At 38.1% G+C, this 18,714-nt stretch overlaps 1 protein-coding gene across 2 annotated transcripts; it reads right to left on the reverse strand.

Annotated features, from left to right (window-relative positions):
* Nucleotides 1–2,310: 2,310 nt before the first annotated feature.
* Nucleotides 2,311–14,697, reverse strand: RAD54B_1 (DNA repair and recombination protein rad54b). Of its 2 annotated transcripts, XM_051208240.1 has the most exons (10): nucleotides 14,480–14,697; nucleotides 14,418–14,439; nucleotides 14,321–14,375; nucleotides 14,097–14,266; nucleotides 12,349–14,052; nucleotides 10,340–10,521; nucleotides 9,321–9,450; nucleotides 9,143–9,223; nucleotides 8,166–8,324; nucleotides 7,421–7,625 (listed from the first exon to the last, which is right to left on the reverse strand). In XM_051208240.1, exons 5-10 carry the CDS (start codon nucleotides 12,373–12,375, stop codon nucleotides 7,503–7,505), a joined length of 702 nt encoding a protein of 233 aa, XP_051066996.1. In that variant the 5' UTR covers nucleotides 12,376–14,052; nucleotides 14,097–14,266; nucleotides 14,321–14,375; nucleotides 14,418–14,439; nucleotides 14,480–14,697; the 3' UTR covers nucleotides 7,421–7,502. The 2 variants fall into 2 exon arrangements, with proteins under 2 accessions (XP_051066995.1, XP_051066996.1); XM_051208239.1 differs by lacking the exons at nucleotides 7,421–7,625; nucleotides 12,349–14,052; nucleotides 14,097–14,266; ... (1 more) ...; nucleotides 14,418–14,439; nucleotides 14,480–14,697 and adding exons at nucleotides 2,311–2,829; nucleotides 8,416–8,688 and having other exon boundaries at nucleotides 10,340–10,708.
* Nucleotides 14,698–18,714: the final 4,017 nt, after the last annotated feature.

Raw genomic sequence — 18,714 nt, forward strand, 5'->3', positions numbered from 1 at the left:
AGAGTTTAAAGAGTGAATGATACTCAATACAACTCTATGGTCACTCATAAAAAACTCATGACTGGTATGCACTGAGATAGAGTCTATGTTGATTGTGAACATTAAATCAAGTGTATTATTCCCCCTGGTCGGTTTTCGGACTTGTTGAACCCATCCACAAATTTCTAATGTTTCAACTAGCTTGTTATATCGACCTGGTACCGGAGTCAAGCCCCATGTAATTTTTGGCAGATTAAAATCACCCCCGATGATTTTAAAAGTATGCGGTTGGTGCGAAGCAATGGAAAAGATGTTTGTTAGTAATCTGTCAAACTTAGTATCCGCATGAGGTGGTCTATATATGCATCCCACCAGTAAATAATTTTGGGATCCACAGTTTACAGTAACCCAAGTGGATTCGTCTATAGCATCAAGGGATTTATCCTCAAATTTGCATGCTTGAATGTCTGAACGGACATAGATAATTGTACCGCCTCCTATTCCATAACATCTATCGGTTCTAAAGAAAACGTAGTTATCTACATTCAAGGAATTATCGGATATAGATGAATTACACCACGTTTCCGTAATAAGTACAATGGTTGGATTTACAAGGAATAAAAGAGTTTTAAGATGAATAATTTTATTGGACAGAGAGCGGGCATTGAACGAAAGAATAAGAAACTCAGAGTCATCATAGTGAAGCAGGTTAGAGTATAAATCGCAATTGGTAGTTCCATGAATACTCGTAGGATTAGCTAAGGTAAGCGTTGTGTTGCGAGGGGAAATAGATTCAACCACTTTGTCATCATGTGAAATATGTTTACCGTTGCCGGCAGGAAAGCCGGCGGAATTACAAAAAAAGTCTTCTGATTGCTATTGGATATAACATCTGATAAAGGCATAGTGTACATATTGGGAGCCGGACCAAGAAGGCTATCAGGTCTATGTGTGCGACCAAGTGGCCAATTACAATTCAGATAAATATTTATACCTGACGTATGGGTAACGCGTTTAGGACGTTTATTTCCAAGGTTTGTGGTTGATTTTGGCTTCTTCATAAGTTGGAGAGGATTGTGTGCTGTTAAACATACTTGCGATGGTTTGCGAGGTTCGAATATATCAACGTTAAGTGCGTGATCAGTCATATGAATGTTATGATTAGTTTTCTTGTTATCCGTTGCACAGTTACTGTAACTGGGTGTTGCACTAACAGGGGTTTGGACTGTGTTATCCCATTCGTCATGAGCACAACTACTTCGGGTTGAGTCTAAGTCAACATTCTTAAGAGGATGGACACCACCTACATCGGGATTACTTTCTTCTGGGTTTTGAACTTTAGGAGATTCAGAAGAGTTTTTCGGTGGCGGCATACTTGTAAAGCTAGACGTCCTCTTAGAATCGGACTTAACTTTACGACCATTAGGATTATGATGCGTTTGGGAGTTTGACGCTGGTGGTCTGTAGCTATCTCTTCCTGCTTTTCGCTGGCATGGTGTTTTATCCGGAAGAGTCCTAATATCCTTGAAAATCTGTTTTTGTCTCAATGAATTGGAGGAAGTTAGAAATTCACTGGCGTCTACAGATGAGTTGAATTTGAACAATATCGGTGAGTGTATACCAGGATGACTTCTTTTTACTCTTGTGCATACACATGGTACGTGTGTCATATTGCTGGCTCTAAGCAGACTAGATTTGATATTTTTAAGGGCATGTGTATCCGGTATATTAAACACAATTGCATTGCTAGATCGTCTTATTCTTTCAAATACCTCTGATGAAACACGATCTAGGAAAATATTTATGTTATTCATTTGATCTGGAGTCTCTGTGAGGTTGGGGTTGATGAGATATTCAAGCGGATTGAGAATGTTCATGTCTACTTGCAACTTTTTTATAGCATCCGTATGGTTGCAGTTGCGATTATCATCACTGTTTACCAGCAGAGTTTTCAACATGTCTGGAATGGAGACAACTGGTAAAAGCTTGTCTGCTTCCGGATGAACGGAGTGGCTCGTCTCGTTGAAACTGTCGGAAATCATGTCAGTAGTGGTGTTAAATTGTGTCGTTTTCCTACGTTTAGCTGGACGCCTAGAAGCAGGGGTCTTCATTTTCTTTGTGGCATGATAAGAAAGTGACGTATAGCAAGTGGATTGAACAGAATGTTGCAAATAGAAAGGAATGAAAAAAAATCAATTCCGAGGGCTCAAGTTAGTCTAAAAATCAAAATCTATGTTTTAACCAAGAGTGAATGTATCGTGAGGATTAGTGGTGTCAAAAACAAAAGATGACAATGGCAGGAAGATAGTAGTGGAGATGAAGTATTTATGTCAGTAACTGTGTGGAGGCAAAATAGAATATAAAGGAGCAAGTTGTATAAATCTTAACATATATATGACACGAAAGATAGCCTTATATGGTAAAGTAATTTAGAAATGTCGATAATTAGTATCAAACAATCAAAGTGATTACGGTATGTGATACATATATAAACTGAAAGTCCGTATTAGTAAAAATTGGGAGGTGCAGAGATAAGTAGTTTAAAAGATTATTACCGTCTAAGATTATTATACTGCTTCATGAACAAATATATGAAGTAGCTTTTTGGAAAAAAAAATACTGTCAAAAAAAACTATGACAGACTCACCGAATTGGACAGGTAATTTCGGAAATTAAATGATTTATAGTACCCAAATACGATTTAAATGATAGTTCATAAAATAGTGAATACAGTCCTTTAACATACACGGTTATATATATTTCTTGATATTAGGTAGAGGTTTGAATAGATCCTGTAGATTCATAAAGTACGTGGGTTAAAGCATCCAAATAAGATATAACCATATATTCCTTAAGGAATAGAATACAGATATGAAATGCAAATCTTCGTCAAATACGATTATATATGGTTTCAAAATGACAGAGCATAGTTTGATCATATAGCCAAACTGAATATATGTAATTATATGATTATGAATTATTGTATAACCCGACCGTTGTTGCTACCTTGACGTGGTGGTCGGGCTTGCCTATCGTAATGAAGCAACCGAGCTATACTGGCTGGAACAACCGTTCCTCAAGGTCCTACCATGTCAGACAGGTCGGTTGAAGAGCGGTAAGACTAAAAGCAACAAACCCAGGGTCCGGAGGCGAAGTCGTACTGCTGACTGTTTAGAGGTGTGACAGCAGTAAAGTGTTTCCTTCAGACAACCAGCATGACAGCGATGCTGCCTTCCCACAAGGAGGGGTGGGGTTAGAAAAGGTCGACCCTAAAAATGCGCACCTCACCTTACCTCACGGATTTCCGTCTCCGGCGGTAAGGCCCTTTGAAGAACGGAGCTAACACGTCAAAAACCTCCCACGAAAAGGCCGTGCGCGACCGGCCTCAAGCAGTTGTCCCTTGGGCACTGCGGTCACGCTCTCAGGTCACTGAGACCGCCTCTAATCCAATTTCCTTTTCAGGTACCTCCAGAACAACCCTTCCACGGTGTGGGCAACCGGGAAGTGATAACCGCCCTCATACCTCTAACAGCACCCAAGACCACCGTATTCATAATCAACCTTCCTCTTCAATTCCTATCTTTCCTCCTACATCGACTTTCAACCCTAAACTTCCTCCTTCGGCTTCCTCCTCAAGTGTCACCATAGCCAACGATTCTAGTGCTCAAAACTCTGTCCCAGGTCTACTGAAACCTCGCTCCAAACTACACATTGGAGCTTTCAACGTACGCACTCTATGTCAAATCAGTCAGCAGGCTTCTTTGGCTAAAACCCTAGAGTCTCTTTCCATTGATGTATGCTGTGTCTCCGAAACACGCATACAGGATTCCAGTGTGGTCATTCACTTGACCTCACCTCGGCAAAACGGAGAGCCAACAAGATACACCCTACGTGTATCTGGTGACCCGATGGCCAGTTCTCGTGGACTGGCAGGTGTAGGCATAGCACTAAGCATGAGGGCGGAACAAGCATTGCTAGAGTGGATCCCCGTCAACAGTCGTCTATGTGGTGTTCGGCTAAACGGCTCCGTAAGAACTCGGAAGGATAGGGATACACGTCGTTGCCTTCTCGTCGTTTCTGTCTACGCTCCCACTGACTGCAGCTCAGACGATGTGAAAGATGAATTTTACAGAAAGCTTTCTGAACTTCTTCAGAAAGCTAAACGTTCAGACATAGTACTCGTTGCAGGTGACTTTAATGCTCAGATAGGTAGCTTAAACCAAACAGAAAGGCATTTAGGTGGATATTTTAGTATTCCGGCACAGCGAACAGATAATGGTGATCGTCTGCTGCAACTATGCTCAGACAATCGCTTATTTTTAGCAAACACAAATTTTAAGCATAAGGAGAGACATCGTCTAACGTGGCGACCGCCTGCACCAAGCCAACGATGGACTCAAATAGACCATATTGCCATCAGTCATCGTTGGAGAGGGTCGGTAGAAGATTGTCGCTCATTCTGGAGTACCTGCTTGGACTCCGACCACGCCCTAATACGGGCACGCATCTGCTTGCGCCTCACTGGACGCAAAAAAGCCACAGTAAAAAGACCCATTAGAACCAAACTGAGTAGCGAAGAAACCAAAAGTAGGTTCCAGGAACAACTGAGGTCACGATTAGGTAGTTCTGAAGACGAGGCTGACCCAGATGTTGCTTGGAAAGATATACAAGCAGCTGTGGAAACAGCAGTGACATCTATTAGCGACTTAAACCACAGAGTTACAAAGAACCAGTGGATTTCTTCAAAGTCTATCACACTGATGGATTCTCGCAAACTCGTCCCATCAGGTTCCGAACATGAGGAAGAGCGACAACAAATCAGATCTAGGTTAAGAAAAAGTCTAAGAAACGACCATGAGCAGTGGTGGGCAATGAAAGCAAAAGAGATGGAAAAGGCGGCGACTATAGGGAACACAAGACAGCTTTACAGACTAATAAAAGAAACTGGAATAAATAAGTCAAGTGTAAGTGAGATTATATCGGAAAAAGACGATACTCTCATCTGCTCCCAGTCCAGACGTTCAGAACGATGGGCGGAACATTTCAGAGAACAGTTCAGCTGGCCTTCAGCTACTCTACAACTACCCTCCATTCCCAGACAGTGTGAATGGGACATTGAAGTAGGTCCCCCGACTCTTGCTGAAGTTCAAAAGGCTATAGTTAATCTGAAACGAGGAAGGGCAGCTGGTCCAGATGGACTGGCTCCAGAGGTCTTTAAGGATGGTGGTCCAATTTTAGCGATTAGGTTGACTAATATTTTAGCTAAGATCTGGGAGTTAGACGTTATCCCATCTAACTGGTCACAATCACTTATCGTCCCAATATATAAGAAAGGGTCAAAATCAGCCTGTGACAACCACAGAGGGATTAGTTCAACTAATTTAATATCTAAAATACTAGCTTCGATAATTATCAGACGCCTAACTAAGACTCGTGAACTGCAAACACGAGAAAATCAGGCTGGCTTCAGACCTGGTCGTGGCTGCATCGACCACATATTCACCATTCGTCAGATTCTAGAACACAGGCATACTTATCGGCGTCCGACAATGGTGGTCTTTCTAGACTTAAAAGCAGCATTTGACTCGGTAGACCGCGAAACTCTGTGGCAGTGTCTGTCATTGAAAGGCGTACCTCAGAAGTACATAAACCTTGTAAAGGCTCTTTACTCGAACACTACTAGTCGAGTCAGAGCTTATGGCGAACTGTCATCTACTTTTGCAACCTCAAGTGGTGTCCGTCAAGGCTGTCCACTTTCTCCATTTTTGTTTAACTTCATCATAGACTTATTGATGGAAATAACATTCTCGTCTACTGAATTCTTGGGTATTGATCTCCTTCCAGGAGGTCCACTTATCGACTTAGAATACGCAGATGATATAGTCCTGTTTGGTGAAGACGCTGACAAAATGCAGAGTCTTCTGGTAGCACTGAGCAACAATGCCAGAATGTTTGGAATGCGCTTCTCTCCCTCTAAATGCAAGTTATTGCTTCAGGACTGGTCTGCGTTAACACCTGAACTAAGGATAGGGAGTGAAGTAGTCGAACGCGTCGACAACTTCACTTATCTTGGAAGTCTGATCAGCCCTAATGGGTTGGTATCGGACGAAATCTCAGCACGGATTCGAAAAGCTCGATTGGCTTTTGCCAACTTACGTCACCTATGGCGAAGGCGAGATATCCGTCTATCAATAAAAGGACGAGTATACTGCGCGGCAGTCCGTTCTGTTTTAATTTACGGCAGCGAAACATGGCCATTAAGAGTAGAAGACACTCGTAAGCTATTAGTATTTGACCACAGATGCCTTAGAAATATTGCTGGCGTCTGCTGGGATCACCGGGTAAGTAATAGTGAGGTTAGACGCAGGGTATTAGGGAATGATGGTAAATCAGTTGATGAGGTTGTGAATCTTCATCGACTGAGATGGTTGGGCCACGTGTTACGTATGCCTGAACACCGATTACCACGACGTGCAATGCTATCCGGTATCGGAAATGGTTGGAAGAAAGTTAGGGGCGGCCAAACGAGAACGTGGCATCAGTGCTTGAAGTCACTAACTTCTAGTCTGATCCATGTTGGTAGACGCAGACTACTTGGTTGGGGTCCGCGTGACTATCGTAACCAATGGTTGGAGACTCTTGGTGACATGGCTCAGAATCGATCACAATGGCGTCGGTGTATACACTCCCTGTCTTCCCTTAAACTAAGAGATTAAAATCACTTCATATCTTTCTTTCTACGAACCATTTCTTTCTTCTTGTACTATATCTCTATATGCAATCTTTCTCTTATATATTACTACCTTTGACCTAACCACTGCTATGAATCCGGTGTTCATCTTGTTGTGCTGATGCGGTATGGCAACCTGGACCGATGCACATATGTGCCTGGTCCTACGTTGTAGCTGACTGATTATTGTATAAATATGGTCATAAATACCATAAGTCAAACTCAGATCTTATCATATGGCATGAAATTCACAGTTTATATGTTAATAGTTAAGAATTGAGTTATCTTCCATAATTCCAAGAAAAAAAACCCATCCAGATCTGTAAGAATCCTGGAAAAATAAAACTGAAGGCCTCGGCCTGAAAGTAACGTCCAGTCCGTAGCGTCCCTAATAACAGACCACAAGCCACTACTTGCAGTTTTATGGTCAAACCATACTTGATCTTGAAATCGTAACCCAGAAGTGTGGTTTCCCATCGTTGGAGTTGGTTAGCTGTATGAACAGGATTTCCTTTCTTGACTTCCTTGGCTTGTGGTCTGTTATTAGGATAAAATGTCGATCATATATCATGTTGTGGAACTTTTGCACTGCAAAGATATTTGATAGGGCTTGTTTCTCAATCTGACTATAGTTCCTTTCGGTCGTTATCAAAGATCTGGCAGCGCGGGAGATAGCTTTATCAAACCCATTAGGAACGATGTGAGACGACTGCGCCCACACCATAGTTAGAAGCATCTGAAGCAACGACTATCGGTAGCGAAGGATCATAATGTGTCAATAAGAGATTAGAAGTTAGGAGTTGCTTGATTTTCTCGAAAGATGCTTGATAGTCCGCCGACCAATTCCATCTTGTATTCTTTTGTAGTGGGTCCTAGTAAACAGTATACATCTACGCGTACGTAGTCGACAAAGTGCCTAAATTATAAAATACAGGAATATAGAATGAAAATATATTTCAACTAAGTAAAAATTGATGACGATGGAAGAATGATGGGCAATCTATTGAGGATTTTACAAATATCACAACATTAAAAAAATATGCACCAGCAACTTTAAATTATCCGACTATTTCCTCCGAAATTGATAGCACTTTGTTGGTATGTTTGATTAGAGTAATCTTTGATTGGTCAATAATTAAAGGAAGATATGCCTCGGTACATTTAGCATAAAAGAATATTTTATAATGTAAATTTCATTCTGTTAACTCAGTGCTTTGTACCTGCATCAACAACCGCGTGTTTGAGACCCGAACATGATCGAACGGTCGTTTCATTGAGTGATTGTGAGGATCACGTAATCAAGTAGCGTGATCTAGTGTTTATTGCTAGTAGTCTGCACAAGCAAGCCTATGCGATAACAGACTGACGAATAATTTATCGACTAAAATACGTATATAATGATCCATCGTTATATTACATATTCTGTGTACCAATAAACAAAATCCAAACAACCTACCATAGTTGTATTGATATTGGAATTTTTTAATCTATGCCCTTCATCACATACAACCATATCCAAGTCGGAAATTTCATAGATTTCACTAGTATGCTGTAGAAACATTTCATACGACATAAGAATAACCTGCGGTGAATCACTGGACATTGTTAGATATTTCTGAAGGAGAAAAATAAGACAAAAAGTCAGTTGCCGATAAAGAAAGGTGGAAAATAATGAAAAAATTTAACAAAACTGTTGTTTATATTACCATTAGTACAGGCTTTAGTTATCCCATTGTTGATACATAGAACAAAATTTTGATCAATCCTTGTTGGAATATGTGGATGTGATATATACAAATCGCCTTGATACAGTGATTTTGTCACAAGCCTTATAAAGAAGATGGATTTTGACTAGCAGCGAAATTCAGGAGGCGCGTTTTGTCCAGTTTGCGACTCGTCAGCTGAACGCACCTGCATCGTGGTTTTGACATGTACACTGAGACTCAAACTCACGATGCAGATATGGTAAGAGATTGATCCTGAATATCGACAACGAAAAATTACAAATGGTTATAAAGAACTTTTCTATGTTGTTGTAAAAATATTACTGCTTTTAGGATGCGTTACAGATGACATTCCAGTCAAATATAAACAAAATGGCCCGTTGTCATAACGTGAGACTTTAGGACCAGAAAGAGACCAAAGTTATCAAATTAAAAATATAGATACGAACTGTTTAAGTAATTTATTTACAGTTCATGTGTTCGATTTTTGAACCATACTAAGCATAAGTGTTAATTATATTGCTCAGCTGCTCAAATCGAAGTAGATAGAGTAAGGATCAAACATGTAAATAAGTTATTGAAAGTCCGATCGTTTAACCGCTAAGCAACTGGCTCTACATATACTGTTTACATGATTCTCAATAATTATCAAATTATTCTACAAATAATGAAAAACAGAATAATCGGACATAATCAAGCAAAAACTCACTTTAACAGAATGATTTTGATCTACACAATACACGGGTAACTGTTCACGACCTAACCATTTGGAGAATTCCTTTTGCCAATTCTAACATGGTGTAAATAAGAGAGGAAAGGCAGAATATATGATAAAAGCCAAAAAAATTAGTAAGATTAAGTTGTATTTAAAAAAATAGACCAATTACCTGAACAAGTGTACCTGGAGTTACAATAAGGCAACGTTGAATAACCGGTCTACCTCCGTACGGTCCTTGTCTAATTAATAGCCAAATGGTGGCAATAGCTTGAACTGTCTTACCAAGACCCATTTCATCCCTAATAAATTAACAAAAACTTATTACGAATGACGTTACCTTCTAATTTACATAATGAATATAAAAACGAAGGTAATGTGTTGTAGTCAAGATAGAAGTAGCGCACAGCAGGATAAATATAGCCCTAAGAATGTTAGGAAAATACATTCACATAGTCTAATACAAGTTAATTAAACACTACCAAATGCATTCTGTGTTATAAATACAGTAGAGCAGTACCTTACAGACCAAAAAATCTTTATAGAATAAGGCAATAATAAAGATATAAACCAGTAATAATCACTCATCGATTTGTGTACAATAAAACGGTACTATACTTTTTATGTTGAGGCTAATTATGCAGATTGATTTATTGTACTACAATGTTAAGTTCCCATTTATAACTTTTACGCTGAGATTGTTATGTGTATGCAATATTGATACTAAGTAACAATAGTTAAAATTCAAAATACGTAGTTCTATGGGTTTGAAAAACAATTTGATGGACCATTAAAGTGATTGTTGATATTTTCGCTGAGAGTTGTGTCACTTTTATGAATTCACACGCTGAGAGTATTCATGCAGATGGTGAGCAACACTAGATACGAATTTCGCAACGGGTATTGCCTGTTATTATGGTTTTTGCTTACCAATGTATACTTGAGGAACTCTATTTATCAATCCCAATTTAATGGGGATAATGAGTGGACACATATTTCATTGAGGGGATTAAGTTAGTATGAAATATTTATCAAGAATATGATGGATTTGCACAGTATGTTAATACTCTAATACAGGTTATTTTTCCTGCATGGAACAAGATCGACAAATGCTTATGTCAGTACAAAAATACAGATAAAGCTTGTCTTTGTCGTGGGGTCAAAACTTAGACCAAAAAAGTTAAAACTCACGCTAAAATACATCCATAAGTAATTTGTGCATCAGATTCATTTAAAGCAACATACGGTTGAAATCCCATTAAACATTTATACAAGAAAATAATACCTTCACATTGATGTGGCTGTAGACGTGAAGCAAACTTCGACTCTAAAACTACATCCACAATAGGAAGGTTGTCGGGATTCTGAGACCACTAAAATTATTTTTTAAATAAAACGACGAATTAATCTCTGGATAAAGTAGACTACTAAGTCAACGATTAACATTGAACCTGGGAATATTAAATCTCTATGAGTAACAATCAAAGTAAATTTTTGTATAAACACTGTCTTTACTGCTAATATAACAACTGGTTTATTGGCTGCTCTGTTCAATACATTTACTCATATTATATATATATATATATATATATATATATATATATATATATATATATATATATACTGACTAATAAGGCTGCAGTTCACAAACAACCACTTTAATCTTAAACTTCACTAATGTAGAATGTATGGGGATACATGACGCTTATTAGAACGATTTTATTTACGATCAGTATTTATTCCATAGTTTAAAGAGTCTACTGATATTAGCTGTTGTGATTTTATGTAATAGAATTATTTTTTTTATTCGCTACTGATAACCTGTGCATGATATTTGGTCATGAGCTTAGAGTTTACATGGATATTTGTTGCGATTTGATGCAAGGGATGTGGACGACGTCAAACGCTCAGCAAATATATATGTCATTAAGGAGTCTAATATCACTACAAAGACAACTTAAAAGGCACCCATGTCAAACAAATAATTTAATCATTTAGACTAAGTAAACTAACGAGAGATCAACCTTTGAAAAGTCTATACAAAAAAGAACGAGTTGATTAATTGATATTCATACTCTTCTTACCGAAATACAATTGAGCAATGTATGTATAAAGGTATCTCAATTATTTGTCTGGCTTTCTGATCATGATATGGAATCGAATTAACAACTATTTTTAACAGTGCAATGAAACTAGGTTTCTTTTTAGCCACTTTGAACAATTAACAACAAAATCAAGCGACAGTTATCAATTTTATTAATATATTTTAATGAATTTCAACATCTACTGTTCATAATTTACAGAAAGAACTAATCTTAGTTAGACAGCTATTAAAAACAAAGAAAGATCGGATAGCTGTCTCCTCCCAGTATATAACTCCTAAGCAGGGTTCATCCACGAGACCACCACTGGAGATCGAACGCATGACACTAAGTTCTGGTGCCAAGCGTTTAACATTTAAACCACTAAGCCGGTACCCAACCTAGCTTCAATCGATTGGAGGCTTGATAGCGACGGTAAACAGACGCAACAGAGATTTTTTTACTGAGCTACGACTTTCAAGGGGCTTCGAGGCTTAAAGTCAGTCGATAAGTATCATTATTCGTCTGACTTCAAATACGAGAATTATACTTGTCATCATTATTATTCAAAAGAATGGATTTAATAGGCAGTAATCCTGTGTTAAAATGATCAAAACCTGATAGGAAATTATAAGCAGAGATGGATGGTGGCTAGCACTGGAATCTAGGACGCACGTTTTGTCCTGTTTGGGACTTGTCAGCTGGATGTACATGTATCTCAAAGTTAATGTTCACTAAGGAGACTCGAACCCAGTACCGTTTTCTACAATCACCATCGCGTTATCCATTTAGCTACTGAGTTCAGATAGCCACTACCTTGTGCAACGGGGTGAAGTTTTAATTCATTTAATTCAGCCAACGAGAGATTGATCAATTTCAGTCCTAAACATCAATCGGAAGATTCAAACAACCAATACAAAGTGAATAGGAAAGGTACTGAGAATTCAATAAACAAATAATAAGTCATATACCTAAATTTCCATCAGACTAAATTATATCAAAATCTTGAAAACATGTGACATTAGATAATAGTTTGACATTATGAAGACCTGCATTTGGTCGGTCATAAGTAGAAAAGTGAATAAATGACGAGGTTTAGAATTAAGTTACTACTCTTACAATGCAGTTAGCAGGAGGCTTGGGCATAACCAGATGGTTTGAAGAACCCCAGGACTCATTCAGTTTTGATTTGGAATTCGTCTACAAGACACCAAAATCGAGGTTATGCTGTACACAACGTGAGATATAATATGGAAATATACGTGCAATTTATAAATCAATGCTAGAAAATTAACTAAAATATTTAGGATGTGTAAGACACAAAGCCAAAGTGAGAATCGTACAATTTAATTGCATTACTAAAAAAGAGATAACTAGTCCTTATCATCCAGAACTAGTATATTTAAAAAACTGATCACCAGACACTAGTCAATATTATGTTCATTAAATACTCACAAACATCCACATCTCTGCTATGTACTAGTCACGGTTTGCTGCTGTTGTATTCATTTTTAAAGAGCTTACAAATGCTTGTAACAATCATCAGTTTAAAACTTATCAGCCGTGTCTAGAATATTCATTTCTGTAATACTCTGCAAACAGGTCTTAGTTTAGGTATAGATTGGTCGGTCAAATATTCAACTTCTGCCAATTCCTTGAAAACTATCATTTGTATTCTATGTCGAAAATTATCTGTCTATACATGAAGGCTGCCCTCAATTCGTTTAGAGGCAATGTTATTGAGGAAGCATTTATATGAGGTGAAATATAACTTTGCTGCGTTAAGAATATATCAGTATTGTTTAATAAACATTTATTTTGTTACATTTATTTCTTTACTGACTAGTTTTAAGTTTTCACGTCCTTTTCCCTACAATATTGTTAGCTCACATTTTGTGGGAAATTTCTCGATCTCCTATCATACCAGGCTTTTTCCTATGATAATAATACTATGTAAATATGAGAAAAATCATAATTAATACACTAGTTTCCAGTAATTAGAAATGAAACTTGATAAGAAACGATAATATTCGTGATGAAAGTCGACCAATCTCTGCCCCAAATATTTTTCTTCAAGTTTATCGGGCTCAAATTATTTTCTAGTTCAATATTCCCTTAAACAGAGCAGGTAAATTTTCTTAACGACTGAAACTAGACGGTGGAATGAAACAAATTCGATGCAGCAAAAACAGGAAAACAAACCACTTTGAAATGTGTTTATTATGAAAATTAGCATTTGACTCATTCATTCTAGATGCCATTCAGAATCCGACCGGTTTTTCTGTTTTGTTTGAAAATCTAAATTGAAATGGGACAGTACGATTTATCAACGGATAGAAGTAAGTATACGGCAATCTGTCACAAGAACTTACACAAAGAAATGACTAGTGAGTAACTAATGCCCACATGCAATCTCAGACAACATAACACTTTGTAAACGTATGTCAATGTCTCTTAGTATTTAAGTTTATCGAATAATTCTCTTGTAATATCTTGAAGTTATTTTCCTTGTTTAGATGGTCTCAGCAACTCCATCCGTCAAACTAAGGTTTTAAGGCAGAAAAATTAGTTTATACAACTGCAGATGTACCTTCAACTTCTGTATTTCAGAACGAAACGTCAGTGTAATCACTTATTAGTCTCCTAGGTTGATCTTAAGGGTATCAAATACGAAAGACTATTATCCTTGAAAGATTTTAAGAGATTAAAGGATTGAGGTTAAAATGGACTCAAATAAAAATTATTCCGGAAATAGATATTATGTAAACGGTACCTTTGGTGAGAAACTGAGATTTGTGCTTGGTTTGCTTGTCGAAATTTTTGCTGGAAATAGGGACAAAATAAATACAATACAATAGACTAGTTACCCGGTGCATGTAACGCCTCAGTGCCATCATTTGATTTTGAGGAAAGATTAATTAACTGTGGCTTCTCTATCAGTGAAATAAGCTCTGCTTCATAAGACCCAATATGAACAACCGAACCAATATCAATTTCATTTAAAAAAGCTAATTTATGACCAGAAGCAGATGCTATTCTATAGTTGGAAAATAACCGGTAAATTTACCTTCATTAAAAAAGTAGCACTTACACTTTCAAATCTTCATTGATAAGCTTTATGATTCGACCTTCAACCTCTACAAAACCTAAAAATTACGTAGAGATAAACAAGACTGGTGACTGCTTACCATCTCCTTCCCATTTTTTATGCTAAAATGCAAGCAAAACTGGTAAACGATATTCGCCATACCTTTTTAGTCGATGCTTTAGCATATACAGCCTCGAAATACCTGGAACATTTCGTAGCATGAGACAAATTAAAATTTGTAGGCGTATTGTTCATTTTAGGACTTGAGGAACAGTGTGAAACTGGCTTGTACTCAGCCGTCTTTACGAGGTTGGAATTTATCGACAGATCTTGAGACTGACTAGTACGACTTGGTGCTGCAGATCTCCGCATATTACTTTCTAGATGAAACGTTACAATTATCAGTTTCAACGGAATGATTTTATTAATAAGTTTGAAGAAGTAACTGCTAAGAACAACGTTTTTCATCATCTGATGCGAACAACTCATTATTCCCCACAGTTATTTGAATATACCCAAAAAACACTTTTGGACAGTTATCTTTCCTTTTACAAATGCTTGATTCACTTAAACTTATGCTATATTCCTCAGGACTTATCTCAAGCAAAAACAGTGATTATAAAGCAAATGAAATCACTGTTCTTTCGCTTGAAAACCTTACCTTTTGATCATTCTGTTTGTGAACCTTTAATCCTAGTGGACGTTATATGAAAGGACTAACCAATAAATTGCTAAGGCTTTATCCAGCTTAGTCCGTTTTCTAAATTTATATCAAACAAAAATATTTCACAAAGAAAACGCCACTACAGCTAAGATATTTCTGGGATAAGGCATGTCGACAGTAAACATAACGTCAATTCGATATATTTCTATGTACGGATATATAAACAACATAATGCTGGATTTATGACTTAGCTGAATAAATCTGAATGCACAGTCAACAAACAGTTCAATTTCATAGACTTGAATGCACGTTAAATCAAGCAAAGTGCAAGCTCTTTAGTAAGGTAGACTTTAATGAAACGTTTGCGCACATTTGATGGTGATAGTTTACTTTAGAGAAGGGAGGAGTGAGAGACGTGGAAAAAAAGTTACTTAGTGTAAGCTGATGACTCCATAACACGTATAGGAATCCCTCGGTTTCCATATCTTTCGCGTTAAAGGGAGAATATACAGGGGTCTGTACGTATATTTAAGTACATCTGTGTATGTCCATTCTTCTCTCCATAAATCCCATTTGCATAATATTAAGACAATTACCGACATAACAATGAGGAAATGAGAATGCCAAGTAACAAGATGGCTGATGATAGCAATAGTAAAATGCGCGAGCTACGGAGGAGCTATTAAACGACTCGAAACAGTATCAAAATGGAAATGGTTGAATGTCAAACACAAGACCGAGCCTCTAGCTTCTAAAAGTTTGTAATTGGTGACTTTACGATAAATGCATGAAGGGAAAAATAATTTCGGAACCAGTAACTCATTCAGCCAAGACAGCAATTTCAAAAGACAGGAGATAACAGGTATCACTGTAGTGTAGAACCAAAGCGACTGGAGTCCAGAGAACGAATTTCAGGCTCATTTAAAAGCAAATGACTTTCTATTACATCACATAAAGAGCCTCATAATAAGACTTATATTTCCATCCAAGATATAACTAGCGGGAAAATGATTCCGAATCGGTGAAAAAGGATAATGCTCATAACGGTCAGTCGGTAGGACCAGGCACATATATACATCAGACCAAGTTGCCATACCTCATTAGCACAACAAGATGAACACCAAATTCATAGAAGCAGTTACTTCAATGCTTATATATATATACTACTTACGATAGTCGTGCGGACCCCGATCAAGTAATCTGCATCTACCAACATGGCTCAGACCAGAAGTTAGTGACTTCAAAGACTGATGCCACGTTTCAGTTTAGCCGCCCTTAACTTTGTTCCGTCCGCACCCAACACTGGTCAGCATTGCGTGCCGTGGTAATCGGTGGTTGAACATGCGTAATACGTGGCCCGATCATCTCAGTCAATGAAGATTCACAGCCTCATCAACTGACTTACCATCATTCTCTGCGTCTAGCCTCACTATAGCTTACCCGGTGATTCGAGCAATGTTTCCAAGACATCTGTGATCAAGTACTAGTAACTTACGAGTATCCTCTACCGTTAATGGTCACATTTCGCAGCGTGAAATAAACCAGGACGAACTGATTCACAGTTCGTTAATTAAAATGCTTTTGTAAAATGCGGACTTTAAAGCAAACCACACCATTACCAATTCACTGAATAATAGGAATACTTATGGCTGAGGATTCTAAAACATATCGCTATCTCTATGCACACAGTCTTGTAGCCCTACTTTGTCTTTTCCTCAATGGTCTAGTCGTAATAAACATTGAGATTGTGGTTTTAAAAAAATCGGTGAAGAGGTGTGTGAAGAAATACTAGCATACAACACCTGCATCTGAACCATATCACTCATCATCTATAACCAGTGTTTGGCATTATTGTGCGGATGCCAACTAGGTAGTTTACAAACATAGCTCAGACCAACAGTCAGAGACATAGTGAACTGACCTCAGGCCATTGTTTAGCTGTTCCTTGTGTTTTTCTAAGTTTACCAAAATTGCATGACGAGGTCGGTATTGGTTGGTTACACGTAACACATGCCGGCAACATCTCAACCGGTGAACATACATAGCCTCATCAGGTGATTTTCCATCTTCCCTAGTACCCTGCGTATGACCTCAACGTTGCTTACCTGGTCGTCCTGTAACACCTGAACAGTGTTTTCGAGACGCTCAACATCAGAAGCACGAACGCTACGTCTGTGTTTAACTCTTGTCGACCATGTTCCACAGCCATATTCCTGCCGTGTAAACCCCTTGATATTTAATCGGGAACCAATCCCTTGCCAGGACTGGTGAGACCTAAGAAACATGACGTATCTAACGCTCATTCATGATGTATAGCCAATCTGGGTGATGGTGCAGACCAGTCCTGACAGTGTTACGACAAATCGACCAGGCAAATAATTCCCAGTGGACTGTTCATGACTATAGAAAGAAAATCACTAGTTCTGTAAAATCTACAACAGTAGAACTGCATAACTGAAAACGGCGAGACTATAATTTATGGACGAACCAATCCGATTTACAATAACAGGTCTTGGATTTCGGCGCGAAGCTATACATTTGGCTAAATAGCGTCTTAACATTTTAGCTGATGTCAGTTCGTTGTGAAAACCCTCAATCTAATCACTATCCCTAACCACCAACTGCAAATTACAATCCTTATCCTTCAGACTGGTTTAAAACCGTTATTGAGCCATAGTCAGTAGGTGGACATCCTCAAGGCTATTTTAGCGTCGCCCAAAGGTCGTCCATAAATTATAGCCCCACCCTGAAAACTTTTATGAACTGATAATTGACTTTTATTATGCGTCCACAATTCCTAACTAATAAATTCTTCCGAATTTCATAATTTCTCAAGCTAAATATACTTGACTTTTGTTAACTTTGCAATGCAGCAACGCCTCATTAAGGGAAAATCACAACTCCCAAAAATTTTGGGCGGATTCTAGGTTCATTAGTTGCATTTTCCCGAAATTCCTTAAAGGAACTTTAGAGGTTTCGCCGAAATTAGTCAATCTTGCTCCAGTTCGGGCGCTAGCGCTCGAGGTGTGGGATATACTAGGATCGTTCATTAGAAATGGGAAGGAACCTAAATTAATAGACAAACAGCAACCACTTAGTAACTCAAATGGAAGAACGATGAGTGACAGCACAGAGAATTATATCCCCAAATTGAATAACGCGGCTAGAAGTGACAAAATACAGTTCCGTATACCGTCTAGTGAGTTCAGTTCACGAAGAACTTGATTTTCCCCTCTGGAAAATTCACTCTTTGATACCGTGAAATAAAAAGAACATATCCACGTGAATAGAATCAGACAATAGTCTGGTCTGCGTCAAACTCAGAAACAACTTGAGCGCTATTTCCACCGCACAGGTATGATCGTGCCAACAACTTAATGCAGTTAAACAGCAAGAGGACAAGTCGTTTTAAAACTCAAATGATGCAATCACTATTCATATATCCTTATGCATTTATTCAATTTGATTTGAATTCGAATGGCTACGAAATTGCCGTTCCACGAAACAGCTTCCGAGAGAGAAGGGCGGTTATGTGCTATGCATAACCACAAGTCTTTCAGGGGACAAGAAATGATAATCATTGGACCATTGAGATTTTGATAGCAATAAATGCCTGATCTTACACATATACATATGTTGAGACGACTAGTGTCATAGATTCGCTCACCTGTATTTCCCAGAAAGTACTTCCCATCCACTGTAGTTGAATTCGATGTCCTAGAAACCTTGTCGG

The sequence above is a fragment of the Schistosoma haematobium genome, chromosome 4 (assembly GCF_000699445.3).
Source record: "Schistosoma haematobium chromosome 4, whole genome shotgun sequence".
Taxonomy (NCBI): Eukaryota; Metazoa; Platyhelminthes; class Trematoda; order Strigeidida; family Schistosomatidae; genus Schistosoma; species Schistosoma haematobium.

Excerpts from the sequence above, each read along its gene's own strand:
- RAD54B_1 (XM_051208240.1), bottom strand. The coding sequence starts at position 12,375 with ATGCCCAAGCCTCCTGCTAACTGCATT. Across the intron at positions 10,522-12,348 it reads AGCCTCCTGCTAACTGCATT|TGGTCTCAGAATCCCGACAA; the intron begins GTAAGAGTAGTA and ends AAATAATTTTAG. Across the intron at positions 9,224-9,320 it reads CTCCAGGTACACTTGTTCAG|AATTGGCAAAAGGAATTCTC; the intron begins GTAATTGGTCTA and ends ACACCATGTTAG.